The sequence below is a fragment of the Mobula hypostoma genome, chromosome X2 (genome assembly GCF_963921235.1).
Source record: "Mobula hypostoma chromosome X2, sMobHyp1.1, whole genome shotgun sequence".
In the NCBI taxonomy this organism is placed as follows: domain Eukaryota; kingdom Metazoa; phylum Chordata; class Chondrichthyes; order Myliobatiformes; family Myliobatidae; genus Mobula; species Mobula hypostoma.
In genome coordinates this window covers 25,010,039-25,028,737 of record NC_086129.1, presented here as the reverse complement: position 1 = coordinate 25,028,737, position 18,699 = coordinate 25,010,039, and the positions used below count along the sequence as shown (strand labels likewise).

Here is an 18,699-nt window from a genome sequence, read left to right as displayed (position 1 = left end):
CACTACGTGTGCATTGTGGGTATTATGGATCTTGCTGCCACAGGAGATGGTGGAATCGGGCACAATCATTACATTTAGGAGATATTTAAACAGGTACTTGAATAGACCGTGCATAGAAAGGCCTGACGCAGGCAAATGAGACGGGTGTAAACGGGCAAAAAGTTTGGTATGGTTGTGGTGTGTTGAAGAGCTCACTTCTGTGCTGTGCAACTCTATAATTCTAATCAGGCAAGTCACAAATATAATAATCCAAATTGAGCACTGTCATTGACGATATGAGGACTGTGGCCATCCTCACCCAACAGCAACTTTGCTGACTCACCACAAGATGCTGGAAAAGCCAGGACCGCATGATGTTTGTGGCATGTTTGGGCAGGACTCCACGTTTACTCTTTGACTTCTTGTCTTCCCCATCCTGTAGGAGAGAGGTCAGCTCCAGGTTCACCTAGTTTTACAGAGAGAACACAAAGGTTCTGTTGAGGAAATGCTTCTTTCACAAACGCCACTCCTTTCTTAGTTGATCTCATCCAGCATTGCATTTGATTGTCCTCCTATTTTGCATCAGCAGCTAGGTCAGGTCTGGCAAGTGTTAAGACTACAGGCTTTGACCCTTCCACCCAAAGTTACCAGTTTCATGCCCAGTTTTGTCTCTAGATTTGCCTGGATGAGTGTAGCTCCAACATCTCTCAGGAAGTTTAACAGGAGTATCCCATCTACAAATAGCACTGCTGTTCCTTTTCAGCAGCTACTCTAAAGCCTCTAACAAACCCACGAACTACACCAAGTAGTCCAAGGCAGCAAGCATAACAATGAGAGATTCTAATCTTTGAAGATTAGCTTTATTTGAAACATGTACATCGAACATACAGTGAAATGCACTTGTTTTGCATTGATGACCAACACAGTCCGAGGATTATGCTGGGGGCAGCCCACAAGTATCCCCCATGGTTCCGGCACTAACACAATTTATTAACCCTAACCTGAAACACAACAGGTTTTTGTAGATGCTGGAAATCCAGAGTTCCTTCAGCATTCTGTATGTACAACCCTACCCCGCATGTCAGAGGAAACGCACGCAGTCACGGCGAGAATGTGCAAACTGCCTACAGGTTTACCTATTGCCTGCAGGTTTCTCCCCAGGATCATGTGGCCACCCCTTTATCATCACTGGGTCTAAATGCTGCAAGCCCTTCCCCAGTAACACTGGAATATCTTCCCCTGCAGGACCGAGGCAACAATTCATGACCACTTCCTCAAGGGCAATCAGTTCTGATGAAGGGTCTTTGATCTGAACCATTAGCTGTTTGTCTTTCCACCGATACGGCCAGACCTGCTGAGTGTTTCCAGCATCTTGTGCTATTGTCACACCATTAACTTCCATTTGCTTTAAGGACTGCTAAGATGGGTTTGTCAGATGGCTAAGGGTGAGGATGCGGTGTTCAGAGTTAGGGGGAAGAGTACGGCAGCCTAGATATGTCCAAAAAGAGTTGGCGGCCTTGTAGATCCCTTGTGAAATACACTGGAATAGTGCCTGGTGTTCCTCTGAGGTAGGGCGAGAATGTTATGCTGCAGTCAACTGTATTATGCCAGACCTGCCAGTGCCTGATACTGACAATGGGAGCTGGAAATGGGAAAGGATTCAGTTTCCTCCAGCTAACATTCCATGCACGGTAGGCATGAAATTCACAAGAAATATAAACTAACAGTAATCTGTGTGCAATAAATATCAGCAGCTATGAAACACAGCTTCACACAATCATACAAATCAGTGTACCTCACACATACTCGCTACAATGAGATCAAATCTTAAAGTCGCACAGTGATGGTACAAGGACAAAATTTAAAACATCATTTCTAATAATGTACATGTGGGCAATTTTAATCTCTTCTGACACCATGACTCCAACTTCCTGAAGAAAAAGGGTTGTTAGAAGCAACAGAGGCATGACAGTTACCATGGGGATAGGGAAACACAGGCCTATTGGCTGCATCACCTGAAGCCAGAGGAAAATTCCTTGGAAGCTGTTTGATTTTACTGGAACAGGAACACAGTAGCAGAGCTCTGTGTTGCATTGAAAAGATCCACTCAACCATCACAATAATTTACAATAAAGACCTTCATTGTCACTCCAGATTCATCTGTGTGAATTAAAAATAATGAAAATAGCTCCTTCAATGAGTGAGGTATGAATACTGAAAATACAGAGCTACAGAATGTGAAGGTCCCAGGGTCTATCCCTTGTCTGCCTGAGTTGGCATTTTCAGCCAGTGATAATATTACATTAAAATGCCATGCAGATGTCAAAGGTCAAATGGAAAAAGAATTGCACGGTGACCTTTCCTGCTGAAACTGCAGCTCTAATATCTGTGAGGCACAAAGGAAACATGGTGGGAGAGATTACATAATATGAGAACTCAGAAGAACAAGCTCACTGGAAGTTCTGCTGCTTTTAATTGTGGCATCCGATCTAACTATTTTCAATTCATGGGGAAGCCAAACAATTTGAGGAGCTGCCAGCTGTTAGTATGTAGACAAGAATGGAGTAATGGAGGTACCATGGATATGGAGGGGATGGATGCTTGGACAATGGAGGTCTTGAAAGTGGTAAGAAGTTCACCAACAGGCATTCAAACATCTCTTTTTAATGGGAGTGTGGGTGTTAGATTGTAGTTACAGATCATGAATGAGTGGTTTTATGCCATGTTGAGGGTTATATTTTCCTGTAAATGTTCAGTGTAACATCTTCAGCTTCATACATCTCACTTCATACTTGGGGGAACGATTGAACTGAACTGAGCAATGCAAGCACCTTCAGGAGAGGATAATTTATTAAACATTGCTTTCTCAAATGTCTTGTCTCACTTAGGTCCAAAAACAAAGGTGAATTTTCAGTAAGTGGGTAACATTGCATCTGTCCATCGTATGGAACACAGACAAGAACTTTCCTTCGAATCACGCTTTCCTGCCATTATTCCTCTGCCTTTTCCTCAATGTATTTCCTTCTGTTTTCCAAAATGCTGATTAACTTCAGGATACAAATCACTGTTTTTACCTTGAGCATCCAAGTTTAGATTAGCCAACTTTTCCATTGAATGTGGAAACAATCAAAACAGCATTGACAGTTCTATAACACATTTGAATAAGAACATAATTTTCAACTGAGCTAATGCGGATCAGGTGATCTCTACTGTTCAATGCATCACTGCACTGTTTAGAAGCATCAAAATTATTCTCATGCTATTCTCTCACAACCTACAGATGTACAGTGAAGGCCATTCCGACTGGTCAAATCACTGTCTAGCATGGAGGAGCCACTGCACAGGATCATAAGAGGCTTCAAGGTGTTCTAGACTGAGCAATTCTATCATAGGCATGAGCCTCCTCACCATCAAGGACATCTTCAAAAGCTGGTACCTCAGAAAGGTGGCATCCATTATCAAGGACCCTCACCATCCTCTCATTACTATCGTATGTCAGTGATAATAAACCTGATTATCAATGGATGCATGTACAGCAACATCTCTTTTGTCTCACTGCAACATTACTGGTGTAAATACTAAAGACAGGACAGATATTAATTGAGATCCTAAAGTCAAACCCCATCTTAATTTTTAGAGAGATCCAAAGTTATCAACAACACACTTTAAGGAGAAGATATGCCCAATTTTACAGTCAGCATTTCTCCCCTAACTATTACCTACAAAATAGTCTAGTCTGCTATTCATTTAATTAACATCTCCACCTCGCTGACAATTAACACTGGCACTGCACAGGAATGTGTGCTTAGCCCACTGCTCTACTCTCTCTACCCCCATGACTGTGTGGCTAGGCATCTATAAATTTGCTGATGAACCATTGTTGGCAGAATTTCAGATGGTGATGATATACCAGTTGAGTGGTGGCACAGCAATAACTTCGCACTCAACGTCAGCAAGACCAAAGAGCTGATTGTGGACTTCAGGAAGGGCAAGATTAGGGAACTCAAACCAATCCTCTTAGAAGGATCAGAAGTGGAGATAGCGAGCAATTTTAAATTTCTGGGTGTCAATATCTCTGAGTATCTAACTGGTCCCAACATATCGATGTAGCTATATCATGGGTACCAGCCTCCGTAGTAACCAAGGAGCGGTGCCTTAGGAAGGCGGGTCCATTATTTAGGACCCCCACCACTCGGGGCATGCCCTCTTCATACTGTTACCATTGGGAAGGAGATACGGAAGCCTGAAGGCACACACTCAATGATTCAGGAATAGCTTCTTCCCCTCTGTCATCCAATACCTGAATGTACATTGAACCCATGAGCACTACCTCACTACTTTTTTTATTTCTGTTATTTTGCACGACTTATTTTAACCTAACAGTTTAATAGACATATGCTTAATGTAACTCAGTTGGCTTTCTCTATATTTACTTATCATGTATTGCAATGTACTGCTGCCGTAAAGGTAACAAATTTCACGAACATATGCCAGTGATATAAAATCTGATTCTGATTATGCCCACACCAGTTCCACAAGTATGATGACAATACACTATAAGATATTCCATCAATGTGTTAAAGTGCTGGAGAAATCCCAGGGCAAATGTCAGCTTCAGAAATTAAGCCAAGAGGCTCTTCCAGTATTGCACCATAATATCAATTTTACCATGATTCTGTGGAGAGAACATGGTGCACACACACACACACACACACACACACACACACACACGCACGCATGCGCACACACACAATATAATACAATCAATTCCTATTAAATATCATTTAAATGGTTTTGTAGTGAGAACCCGGAACTGGGTGCGGAGACAGGTACTCTCGCAACATTCAGCAAGTACCTTGCCCACCCAGCACGTGAATAAAAGGCTGTGGATGAAGCACTGGCAAATGGGATTGGTATAGTGGGTGAGTGATAACAACACAGCCATGTGGGTTGAAGGGCTACCTCTGTGTGCTATGGCTCTATGATCTGCATAGCAAAGATAACTTAATTAACTGAATAATGTGTGTATAGAATAGTGAAAAGCCTATCTGCATCTGAACTATTTTTTCAGTTACACTTTGTCCAAGACAGATGAACAATGTCAGATTAGATACACATTGAATTTGTTTGTATATTATAGTGAATGGCAATCTATTATAAAAATGTAATGTGGCACCAATAACTGCTCCTAGACAATCCATGTAAATGTCCACCGCTCAATAACTGAGAACGAGGCTGGATGTAATGAGCTGAGGGAGAACCAAGAAGACTATTTATATATTGAGAGAGAAGGCACGGCTACAGTACACTGTATTTCATACTTTTGGATGGGTACTTTATTTCAGTCTTCAGCAAGGAGTAAAATGCTTCAGCACTTCAGTAGGTGCAGAGATGGGTTGGAAACTGATGAACTGGAGGTTCTAGAAAGTCCAAAAATGCTTAAAGTAATGTCACATGTTACAGATGAAATATTAACTTGTTAAGAGGAGTGTGGTGGTCGCAGAAGAGCTTGACACAATCTTCAGTTCTCCCTAGGTACTGGGGAGGTGCCAATGCACTCTAGCGTGCCTTGGGTGAGGACTCCGAGAACATGCCCAGGTAATACAGATTGGTTAATTTAACTTTGGTGATTGGAATATTTGTAAATCAGGGAAAAATTGAAAAGGCACAGCCAGAGAAGACTTGATGAAAGCAAATTGTGTTTGATTTCCCTGACTGATATATCGATGATGTATTAGCTAGGTTTCACATGGAGAACTGCGCAGTTTTGGTTCCCTTATTTAAGTAAAGTCACTGACAGCAGTATAGAAGAGATTCACAAGGTTAATTCCTGCAATGAGAGGGTCGTCCTGTCATGAATATTTAAAAGTTAGACCTGCATTTGGAGTTTAAAATAATGGAAGTGATTTTATTGAAACTTACATGAGCCCAAGGGGCCAAGACAAGGGGCAAGATTCCAAGATAAGTGAATAACTATTTAAAACTGAGACGCATAGAATTTTCTTTTTGCAGAGAGTGTGAATCCCTGGCATAACCATTGGAGGTATTTAAAGAGAAGTTAGGTACATTATTGAAGGATTACGGAACTGAGAGCTATGGAGATCTGGCTCAGAAGATGAGTTGAAGCCTGCGGCAGATCAGTAATGAACATACTTAATGGTAGGACAGGATTGATTGACCAGATGACCTATCATTGCTCAAATTTTCTTGTGTACTAATAACGAAGGCTGACAAAGGGAATTCTATAGATTTGTCAATGTGGAATTTCAGGCTATGCTCCACTAAAAAAGACTAGCTAATAAAATGGAGGCCTATGGAATAAAAGGAACAGTGACAGCATGGATGAGAAACCGTTTCCTTTGTGATAAAATGAAGAGACTTGACAAATGGTCATTAATCCAGTTGGAGGGATGTAGACAGTGGTGTTGCATAGGCATCAGTATGAGAACCACTATTTCATGACTTCAAACTGTATGTGCAAGGTAACATTTCCAAATATGCAAATGACACTGAACTTGGTGGACATCAAGAGGGATGGTAACAGACTGCAAGGGTTTACAAATAGGCCAGCTCAATAAGTAGCAAATAGATTATAGGAACTACAAAGTGATATGTTTCAGCAGAAAGACTTAAGGACAGTGTACAAATGGCACATTTCTAAAGGTGCATTTAAATAGGATAGGAGAGAAGCTACTCCAATTAGTAGATTGTTAAAAAACCTAGAAAAACAAATCTGTGTTTGGAAAAAGATAGGGGACAATGTGAAGAAAATCTATCATGTGAAGAGTGGCTAACATTTAAAACTTCCTGCCTGCAAGGCTCAGGGAAGAGACTCAATTTCAGGAAATTGGATAGACACTTGAGGGAAAATGAGACAGGGTAAGAGTGAGGATTGGGACTGCATAGATCACTTTACAAAAAAAAACCTCAAATACTCGATAGGAAACATTGCTTCCTACTGTATCGTAGTGATTCTATAATTCCCTTGATTATGTAGTATGTAAAGAAGAGAAATGAGCCATTTGACCCAACTGGTCTTTGCCCACCAACGCCTAAGCATTATTCATATATGTGTCCTTTCCCTCATTTCTCACTATGCTTTCTTTTCCTCACTGGATTGTGCACATCATAATTTGCTTTAATTCTTTTTATAAAGTCACAGAACACTACAGCACTATTAATCTGCCTAGTCCCATTGACCTGCACTCAGACCATCTCCCTCCATACCCCTCCCATCCACATACTTATCCAAATTTCCCTTAAATATTGAAATCGAACCTGCATCCACCACTTCCATGGCAGCTCGTTCCACCCGGAGTGAAGAAGTTCCCCTTGATGTTCCCCTTAAACCCTTAACCCATGACCTCTACTTTTACCCAACCACAGTGGAAAAAGCCTGTTTGCATTTAACCTGTCTATACTCCTCATAATTTTGTATAGCTCTATCAAATCTTCCCTCAATTTCCTACATTTTCAATTCTATTTTTCTAAAATGAACCAATGTTTGGTTTGTTTTTGATGGCCTTATAAACCTGTCTCATTACTTTTTTTGTTTACTTACCTTGGCCTTCCACCAAGCCAGAGAGAGAAGCAGTGGTGGTAGAGGCCGCAGTGGTTGAGAAATACAAAGGGAATCAAAAGAGATACAGGGCAAAAGACTGGCACACAATAAATATGTTAAAGATTAAAGGATTAGATGATAGGCAAAATTTAACGTGAAAGGTGCAAGAAACACCAGAGCAACTGCTTAAGTTATAAGCGAGAGCTCATTTTATTTTCATAATAACTACAGCCTCGGGCCTCAATTTTAGGAAAAGGCATTAATGAGCTAAATCATCTCTTAGGGGGAGATGCATAGAAATAAAATCATAGAGAAAAAAGTTAATGGTTTGGTATTTTCAAATGTGAAAATCATACAAACTGTGTAACAAATATAGCACACATTAAACCAGAGGTATATCATTTCAGCCAGTGACCTCTTGTAGATGTACCACATGATGTGCTGCACTTAATAAGTGTCACAAACATTCAAAGGTCCAGAAAGCCATTTGTTTTACACAGCTCATAGTTTCACTTAAAACTTATTATTACGCAACATTGCATTTCAGTGCATAATTCAAGAACGTTTGCCTTTTTTACTTTCCCTTGGAGACTGCTACAGATATAAATCACCCTACATTTTTTCTGACAACCGTGCTGAACTTTTCCGTAACCAGTTGCATCCATTTCCCTTGCCTTGGAGTGTTAATTGGAAATCAAGGATCTCCTTGAAACTGGAAGTAGGAGTGCCAAAGCCTTGGGAAATAGACTGCAGCCTCATTGAAAATGTTCAAAGTGATGTCTGAAAATGAAAAATCTTGGAGACCATTTATGTGAGGTACTCATTTCCTCAGGAATTTCTAACCCTCCACAAAGCAATCAACCTCCAGGCAAGGTCAAGCAGCTTTAGCTTTATTCTTTCATACACACCCTGCTTTTAGGCATATCCTGAATTTCAGGTTCATTATACTGGCATCACATTATTAGGTGGGCCCAAGCTGCACACCAAACAAGAGCTGGCATCATGGCTTCAAACTAGGAGTGAACTAAAGTGTAAATGACAGTGCAATATTTTTTATTCAGCGAGCTATTTTGATGTGGACTGCATTGCCTGAAGGCATGGTGGATGTGCGTTCAATATTGAAGGAAATATCTGAAAAACTCAAAGTCCAGACCTATGAAAAGAGAAGGGGAATGGAAACAGCTGGGCAGAGGTTTCAAAGGACTAACGGGCAAAGATGGCTCTTTCTTTGCCACGCGATTCTACGACTTGACTTGTGTGTGGAAGTTCTCAAGAGGATTTAGTGTAAGGATCAATGTTATCAACAATCAACTTAATTCACCATATACTACATTTACACATATCAGGAATTTGCTTTTATGTGTTTTGTGTGCAACAAAAAAAATTCAACAATTGTAAAGCATTAAGAATTATAATATAAAAATACTGTTAGAAGTAGTATATATATGGAATAAAATATGCATAAATACATAAATATCAGCATGTATTTACAGTGTAAACAGTATTATAAACAGTGGTTTAAGTGTTTACAGTGCAGTGCAGTGACTGAGGTAAAAGGTAGCAGGTAGGGAGGTTGGGGCTAACTGGAACAGTTGATCAGATTATCTGCTCGGGGGAAGAAACTTTTAAAATGGTGTGAAGTTTTTTTGTTTTAATAGCCCTAGAGTGCTTTCCAGAAAGGAGCTTTTGGAAAAGGTGTTTTGCTTTGTGGGTAGTGTTCACGATGATTGGCATACCACTTAGTTAAAATCTTCTGCCACTTCCACATTCAACCTTCATCTATTTAGTCAGGAACAATGGATTAGGACTGAACACAGAAGTGGTAGAAGGTATTTTGACACTGCCCCATTGCAATCCAATGGATCATGTAATTTTAGAAGGAAGGCCAAAGCACAAGACAGCCACTATCTATATATACATAGAGGCTCTCGTGTTTTTAAACATTTAAACAAAGGATATGTTTGTTTCCACTTCTGTCTCATTCAAACAGCTGTTTCTGGTCATCACAGTTTCAGTGCTTGCCTGGGCAAAATATCAAAGGAGTCAGTAACGTTGCTTACTGTCTCAAGTCAGAGATCAGAGATCATCTGTGGAAATGAATAAACAGTCAACATTTAGTGCCGAGACCCTTCATCAGAACATTCATTTATATGTTTATTCATTTCCATATGATGCTGCCTGACCTGCTGAGTTCCTCCAACATTCTGTGTGTGTTGTTCTAGATTTCCAGCATCTGCAGAATCTATGTTTACATCTCACTGAGAGCCGAGGAATGAATGTTCATGAAAAAAATTATTGACAATGTGGTAGCTGAAGTGGATGACAATGAACTTGATCAACACAATTGCTAGTCCGGGAGAAGAAAATTTGAAAATAAATTGGCTCCTTTGACATAAAAGAAGGAAATTATTACCAAGCTTCAAAAGGTTTCTAATCTTTTAATCTCATTCCCTACTGTCTCCTTTCCAGCTCAATAACCATACCTGGCTTATGAAACACCTGACAACATGTTATTTCAGGCAGTTTATCAGCAATTCACCACATGGATCTAGCAGAGCAGATACAGAAGGAGGCGCTCTTGGAACGATGAAGGATTGTCTAGACTGGAGTCTGAGGGGATATTCATCCGAAGAATGCAAAATTATTGGTCCTAGCAACACACACAAACTGCTGGAGGAAATGTCAACTGTACTCTTTTCCATAGATGCTGGCTGACCTGCTGAGTTCCTCCAGCATTTTGTGTGTGTTGTCTGGATTTCCAGCATCTGCAGACTTTCTCTTGCTTGTTATTGGTCCGAGATTGAGTGAAGACGAAGGACCCATTTCCTTGGTGGAGTGGTTGATAGCCAAAAGGCCAAGGTTAAATAAATTGGTAGAAGATTAGAGAGAAGCTGAAGAAAATATTCTTGTCCCAAAGAATATTAGGGCTGGAACTCAATACCTGCAAGGGTTTTGGGGACAGAAACCTCAATACATTTAAAAGATGATGGGATGAGTACTTGAAGAGTGATATCCTACAGGGCTAGAGATTGCATTTTGGAAAAAAAAAGGATTAATCTATACCCATACTTAAGCCAAATAACATTTTCAGTTACATAAGTTTCTAAGAATTCTGTGATCTTTACCTAACCACAAGAGAGTTGCTATAAATTCTTTGAGCCAGATAGGCTAGAAGATCATTTATTTGTTGAATTAGCTGATTTTATTTACAGGGATTCAGACACTTTGGGATAACAATAGATAAAGACAAAATCATAGTTACAGAGGAAGAATGTGAAATATTCAATGGACAAACACAATAAAAAAGGAAACACGAAGGGTTGAGCACCTTTTAAAGTGGATAAATCACCAAACCCAGATTAAATAGATCCCCAGCTGCTTAATGAAACAAGGGAGAGAACTGCAAAGGCTTTGACTTTCATTTTTCAATCTTTCCTGTCTACAGGATTAGCAAAGGGGCTGGAGGACTACTATTTTGTACTGTTGTTTACAAAGGAAAGGAGAAAACAAACAGTAACAGGCCAGTTGGGTTTGATAGTGGGCAAATGATTGGGGAGTAGTTCTGAAGGACAATAAAAGCCTTCATTTAAAAGGCAGAGATCACTCAAGGAAGTCAACACTGGTATGTTACGGTTGCACCTTACTAATCGTAATCAATTTGTTCCTGCCCTAGCAAGAAGGGTTGAGGGGAGCAATGTATTGGAGGTAGTCCACTGCAGTTTTAGCATGGCCTTAGACAGGGTCCTAAATGATAGGCTACCTAACAAAAAGGTAAAAGTACGTGGGATCCAGGCAAAGTGACAAATGGATCCTCAACAGTATCAGTGATAGGAAGCAAAGAGAAACTGTTGAGAGTGACTGAAAGGCTATTACCTCGAGTTCCAAAAAGGCTCAATACACAATCCTTAGCTTCTTGCAATGTATACTAATAACTTAGATGGAGAGATGGGGAAGGTTTGAAGATTCAGAGATCAAAAGGTGGTTAAAAAGACTTATTGGATACCTTTATTAGCGAAGTGATAGAATACAAAAGCAAAGCAAATCCACCATTAAATTTTTTAAAAACTACAAACAGTAGAAATCTGAAATAAAAATAGAAATTGCTGGAAACATTCAGCAGGTCAGGCTGCATCTGTTGAAGGAGAAAACAAAATTAACTTTTTAGATAAAACTGTGGACTAGATGAGTTGAATTACTGCGTCTAGCTCTGACCACTGCGCCTATAGAAAAGATGCCGTTATATTGCAGGAGTTAGGAGAAGACATTTAACAGAATATGTTGCAGTTGTATTGGAGTATTGTGTGTAGTTCTGGTCACCCCATTGCAAGGAGGATATGGAGAATTTGGTTCATAAGATGTTTACTTGGATGCTGCCTGAATGAGAGGGCATTAGCTATAAGGAGAATTTGGACAAGCTTCGATTGTTTTACCTGGAGTACCAATGGCGAAAGGGAAACCTGATACGTTACTAAAATTATGAGAGGCACAGTGGTACATTGAAGAGACCCCTAGAGAGGTACATGGATGAAAGAAAAATGGAGGGTCATGCAGAGAGAAGGGCTAAATTGATTTTAGAGTAGATTAACAGGGTTAAAGGGTCTGTACTGTGCTGTATTGTTCTATGTCTATGTTCTATGGCTTTGTGCTGCAAAGTTGGATTAGGCTGAACAGTTCTTTCTTGACTAATATCAACAAAATGGGTCACATAGCCTTCTTCTATGTTGTCACGGTGTTACTGTTTTCAGTGACACTGGGCTGGATAGAAAGAGGAAAATTATCTAGGTCTTGGCCCAAAACGGCGACTGTTTACTCTTTTCCATTGATGTTGCCTGGCCTGCAGAGTTCCTCCAGCATTTTATGTGTGTTGCTCAGATTTCCAGCATCTGTAGATTTTCTCGTCTTTATCGAGATTTCTATCCAGTTTACTTTGAAGAAGAGCGTGTGTGTAGTAAAATCAGATTTTGGTTATAACTTCAGCCATAATCAAATAACTAGTAATATAGACACCATAGACACTACAATATTGTTGAACAGAATCTCAGCTGCACTGCTGAGCATTTCCACTCTTGATCCAGCTGTTCTGCTAGTCCAGTACAACTACAACAATGGCATTTTCTAAGAACCGAAAAATTTGTGCAGCATCAAAATCCTGGGTGTAATGTTATCAAGTTAGATTTACCAAATAATACTTACTAATCAATGGCTTGCTCACCGATGGCAGTTTCGGTTTTGCCGAGACCACTCTGGTTCAGACTTCATTACAACCTTGGTCCATATACGGACAAAATGAACTGAATTTCAGCAGTGAGGGGCTAAGGATTCCCTTGATACCACGATAGAACATGACAGGATGTGACATCAAGCAGATCTAAAGTTAGTGTTGAGGTGGAAATAAGTCACAGCAATCAACACAAAGACAAATGCTGTTGTTGAAGCCCAATCCTCTTAGCTCCAATACAAGTAGCGAGTAACCTTCACAACACCATAAAGATGTGACTGGATTGGAATGGGTGCAGAGGAGATTTGCAAGAATGTTGCCGAGACTGGAAAGTTATAGTTATGGAGGAAAGCATAGACAGGCTGGGGGCATTTTCTTGAGAACAGAGGAAGCTAAAGGGGGAGTTAATTCCGACGTGGAGCATTTAAAGTCACGTCACCAGCGATGCAAACACAGTGGTTACAGAGGCCAGGTCGTTCTGTGGTGTGTGGCTTACCTCTCAACTCTGTAAGGTCTTTCTACTAAACACAAGCTGCAAATCAAGATTATAATAGAATTCTCTTCATTTAGCTGGGTCAAAGCAGCACTAAGAGTTCTCAGGATGGGCAAAACCATCCAAAACAAAGCCTGGCTGACTGGCATCCATCATATCCACCACCACCTTCAAAGTTAACTTCACTCACCAATGGTGCACTGTGTGTACCAAGACTACTCCAGCAACACTTCCCAAATATCTGTGACAAGAAAGGGCAAAGTTAACAGGCTTATACGAGTTGGACACTTAGCTGCACACCATTTGGTACGATTACACACAAGGTAGAATGTACAAGATTGGGGATGGTACATTGGCATGGATAGGGCGTGGCTAACAGCAAATAGAGCCAGGATAAATGAGTCTTTTTTCGGATTGGCAATTACTCAATGCCACAGGGACTGGTGCTGTGGCCTCAACGACTTATATCAATGACTTGGCTGAAGAAACTGAATATACCGTTAGTCAAGTTGCCAATGATACATCTATAAGTGAGTTATCAAGTTGTGTAATGGATATGAAGGGACCCCCACAAAGGGATGTAGATAGGTTAAATGAAGAGTAAAGAAACTGGCAGAACAAGTATAAATGTGAGATTATCCACTTTTGTTTGAAGAATCAACAAGCAAATTGTTTAAACAGAATGATCCTGGAACATGAAGTACAAAATATTATCGGGCAGATAGGCAAATATACCAAGTTATTACGAAGACTAGTGGAATATTTTGTTTATTGTAAGAGGCATGAAATGCAAAATTAGGGATGGTTTACCTGGAGAATTGGGTACAGCTTTGTTCTCCTTTTTAAGGAAGGATCTATTTGTTTTAGAGGCAATTCAGGGAAGATGCATTAGTTTGATTCCTGGCATGAAGGCATTGATCTATGAAGAAAGGTTGCGAGGTTGGGCCAAATCTCAGTGGTTTGAAGAAACAAGAGGTGATCTTATTGAAAGAAGATCCTGAAGGGGGTTGACAGGATGGATGCTGACAACTTGATTCTCCCACTCAGAGTATTTCAAACCAGGAGAAATGTTTCATAATATGTTGTCTTCCATTTTGGTTGGAGACAAGGATGGATTTCTTCTCTTACAGGGTCACGTACCTTTGGAAATGTCCTATCTGAGAGAACTGTGGAGGTGGGCAGAGGCTGATAAACATTTGAATTTTAATGGTGTAAGAGGATTTGGGGAGGAAACCAAGATTGGATCAGCACCATCTGATCATATTGAACGGGGTTGCAAGCTCAAATGGCTGATAAGTCTACTCCAACTCTGGTTTCTTATGTACATCATGTCTTAGAAGTATACAGTATTTTCTCAAAATTGGTGGGTCAAAATACTGAAACTATTGATGCAATAGCGCCAGAAAAATGGCTCCATCATACAGACTGCAAAGGTTCAAGAAAGCAACTCATTTAGCTTCTTCTCTAGGGCTCTTAGAAATGGGAAGAGTGATTTGAACAGCCCTTGGATGATAAAAACTGACGGTTACAGGTGGGTAGAAAATTCAGAATGGTCCTGCACTTGGATTAAAATTCTACGTTCACTTTACTAGACTAGTATGATCAGATTGTGACATGGAAAGAATTCAATAGGGCAGATGAAGAGAAAAACTTGTTACCGAAAAGGAACAAAGAAAATAAGCTGAAATTTAGAGCCAGACATTTATATATCAGGCTCTAATAGAAAGCTGGAATCCTCTGTGTCAAAAAGTTGTGGGTGCTGAGCAATAATTTGAACTTCCATGATTATGGTCTTTAGCTTGTTTACCACACGTGGTTGTCAAGGGATCTGAGCAAAGGGGGTGAGAAGGGGCAACTGGAATTAAAGTGAGGGTCAATCAAGACCTTGCTCTGGAGAAATATGTTTGAGGGTTAAATAACCTGTTCACATTTTATGTATGGAGAAAAGTGGGAGATAGGTGTGAGGTGGCTCTGCGATGAACCTTCATTGAAGGCCCAACACATGGTTTGTCTCTTCAACTATTTGGCCCAATTCCTTACACAGACAATGCAATAAGAGTATTCATATATTAGAATTGCTGTTAAAATTGCAATCATTAAGACCAGTTTAAGGCACCATATCATTATAGAAGGTAATTTTTTTGGTATCTTGCAGCGATTGCCTCACAGCAAGTGCTAATGAATTGTTGCACATAAAGATTTCTGTCAGAATTCTACTTATTCAAAAAAAATAATGAGCTGTCTATGCAGCATCATTTGGTGAAAGTCAATGAGAAATAATCATTTTCCTTCTGATTTGACAACTAGCACATTCTCTGAACTTCAGGCCTGAAAATAAATGCAGGACAACATTGGTGAGATTAATGATCTTTTAATTGGTGTGATCAAGCTACACAGTACTTAATGGCATTGCAGTAATTACATTTATTGTCAGATTCCTGTCACTGTTCACACATTGAAATAAATTGTGATATTATCCCATACAGGATATCCAACCAAATAACTTTATTGTGCACACCCTATTTAAACAACTGTCCAGAAACTGGATATCACTCTCTTTCGTTGCCAGCATGTGCTGTGTATAGAGCTATCGCCCATTTGAAATCTCTCAACAGATTCAAATATTGGGCAAGGATATCTCATAAGCAGTGGTATGGCATTCTTTCCACTATATGGATCCCTGGAAGAAAAAACTTATAAGCATAATATATAGCTCTAGGCCTGTACTTAATGCGGCTCAGAAGGATAAGGGAGGCTTTTCTACTGAATACTGAAAGGGCTGGATAAAGTGAATGTGGAGAGGATTTTCCAATCGTAGGAGAATCTAGGATCTGAGGTCAAACCTCAGAATGAGAGGATGCCCTTTGAAACTGAGGTAACAAAGAATTTCTTCAACCAGGGGGTGGTGAATCTGTGGCATACTTTGCCAGGTGGCAGTGGAGGTCAAGTCACTGGGTGTATTTAGGGAAAAATGGTAGATTTGATTAGTAAAGGGTTTAAAGGTTAAGGGAAGAACAGTGAAGGCTGGTGATTGGGACTGAAAATTAATCAGCCATGATTGAATGGCAGAGCCTCTCAAAGTCCAACCCCATGTCCCCGTCGTGAGAGATAGAAACGGGCAAGGCCGGGTCAACAGGGCTCTGGTAAACCTGTGTAGGCCAACGCCCTTCCTAGGTGTGATTAGTGTTCTTTTAATTGGTGTGATCAAGCCACACAGTATTTAATGGTATTGCAGTGATCACAGTGGATGCAATGGATTGCAGAAGTGTTGATGAACTCCAACCATATCATCGACTTCAGAGGATGATGAACACGGGAGGTCATCGATAGCCTATGGTCCACTGGGAGCTAAGGGCCCAAATAAGTAAGTGAATGACAGAGTAAACATGATGGGATGAATTGCCTAATTCTGTTCCTTTGCCTTATGGACTTAAACAAGGCCTGTATGACGTCTTTAACAACTGCAATCAGAGCTTGTAAGTGTCTTGTATTTACTGATTCACTGGAAGTGAATAAGAATTTAAAAGCATCTCTGCATGGCAGCTACCGAAAAGACAACCATGAAGGTGAGGAACATGGCAGTGAAGGGAGGACGTGAGATTCATTGTCCTTCTGTGGTAGTGTGGCCCGATTAGTGAGAATGGCTCCACTCAGCTGTGAGGTGTGAGTTGATGAAGGGGCTCACATCATGGACTGGCACAAAACACAAGAATGGTGAAGACATCATTGCAGATGGAGATTCCATTACTCTGACTACTGAACATTGAGACTGGCAGAAAGGGAGGGCAAGGTTTGGGTATTAGAGTCCACCTATGTTAATCGATATCTCAAATGTGACTTGCATATAAAAATATAATGAGTATATTCAATTTCTACATTGATTCCATTGTTGCCAAAAACTTCTGCCTCTTCAGTGTTACTAACATCTTTTGATCAAAATTATGCTTAAGATGAGAGGCAACAAACTCTCTCCATCAGTCTCAATCTCTTTAGAAGCAGAAACAGTAAAACTCTTTGCATTCTGTCCCATTGCTGTGCATAATTCACATAAGTATCCCAACTCCAGTAACTGCCACTGGATTTCTGATGTAACTTTGACCATCTAAACTTTAGCATCAATCAGTGCTGTGGACAAGATCCATCAGGATCTTGTCCTCTTAAGGGAGGAGCTTAGGAGGATTAATGGCGCCTAACGGCGACTCTTTTGCTTGCATCTTCAGAAACAGCTCTATTTCCGTCTTTAATATCTCTATTTTTCCCTTTCAGGGCTCTTTTGAAGACCCTGACCTGGAGTTACACGCTGACTACAGTTCTTTGTGGAAATGGGACCTGCTCTCGGGGGTTTCACAACTGGTCATTATTCGGCACGCCAAAGGCGCAGCCTAAGAGCTCAGCTCAGCTCAGCTCACCTTCAGAGGGCCGAGATCTCGTGGCTCTGGAGATGGGCGGATAAAGGTCGGTGTCCAGGCAGGAGATCAGTGTGTCGTGGGAGATGGAAGATCTAAGGCTGTGTGCCCAGAGACACAAGATCTTTGGGCACAGAGCTCGGAAAAAGTGATGCAACGGACTTTTAACATCGTAAACCAGCGAGTTGTTTATTATGTCTCCCCTCTCAATGAAACAGAGACACCTCTTTCTCCCTTATTAGGGAGGGAGAGAGCCTGCGGTATGTCAAATACCGGGTGAACAAGTAGTCTTTGGAGTACCTCAAGCCTGTGTCTTTGCTCACGCTTGAGTGCTCGGTGGTGGGTGCCAATGCTTTTTTTTTGCCGATGGGGGAGGGGGGATCATTGCTTGCTGCTACTTACACGCGGGAGGGAGGGGAGCTGGGGGGGGGGTACTTTGGGGTTCTAACATTTAACTGTCATTCATTCTTTGGGGGCACTCCTCTGTTTTTCGTGGATGGTTGCGAGGAAAAAGCATTTCAGGATGTATGTTGTATACATTTCTCTGACAATAAATGTACGTTTGAAACCTTGAAGGAGGTGAATTCTGATTTCATTTAAACAGTATGCTTAAGGCCAGCAGATAGTCATGCCAATCAATTTGAAATGATCTTAAAATCGTAAGTGTCTAATTCACTGTAGCATCCAATCCCCACATGTTGGTGAACACAAAAACAGGCAAGTACTTCTAATGATAAACAGAAGAGATTCCACAGATGCTGGAAATCCAGAGCAGTACACACAAAATGCTGGAAGAACTCAGCAGCTTAGGCAGCATCTATGGAAATGAATAAACAGTTGACGTTTTGGGCTGAGACCCTTCATCAGGACTGGATAGGAAGGGGGAAGATACCAGAGTAAGAAGGTGGGAGGAGAGGGAGGAGGGGAAGGAGGAGAAGCTAGAAGGTGATAGGTGAAACCAGGTGGATGGGGGAGGGGTGACGTTGGAAGCTGGGAGGCAATAGGTGGAAAAGGCAAAGGACTGGAGAAGAAGGAATCTGAT

General features: G+C 40.8%; 1 protein-coding gene across 9 annotated transcripts in view; it reads right to left on the bottom strand.

The window, feature by feature from the left end:
* pknox2 (pbx/knotted 1 homeobox 2) overlaps window positions 1–18,699 on the bottom strand; it is a 533,394-nt gene that overhangs the window by 60,289 nt on the left and 454,406 nt on the right. For 7 of the 9 annotated variants that reach the window (XM_063038519.1, XM_063038517.1, XM_063038520.1 and 4 more), the window contains 2 exons: window positions 13,442–13,492; window positions 323–445 (listed from right to left, as the gene is read on the bottom strand). The exons of 1 other annotated variant lie outside the window; for it this stretch is intronic. In XM_063038519.1, the coding sequence (XP_062894589.1) occupies window positions 323–445; window positions 13,442–13,492 (174 nt within the window). The remainder of the gene's footprint in view (window positions 1–322; window positions 446–13,441; window positions 13,493–18,699) is intronic. One more of the 9 variants, XM_063038525.1, reaches the window with a different exon arrangement.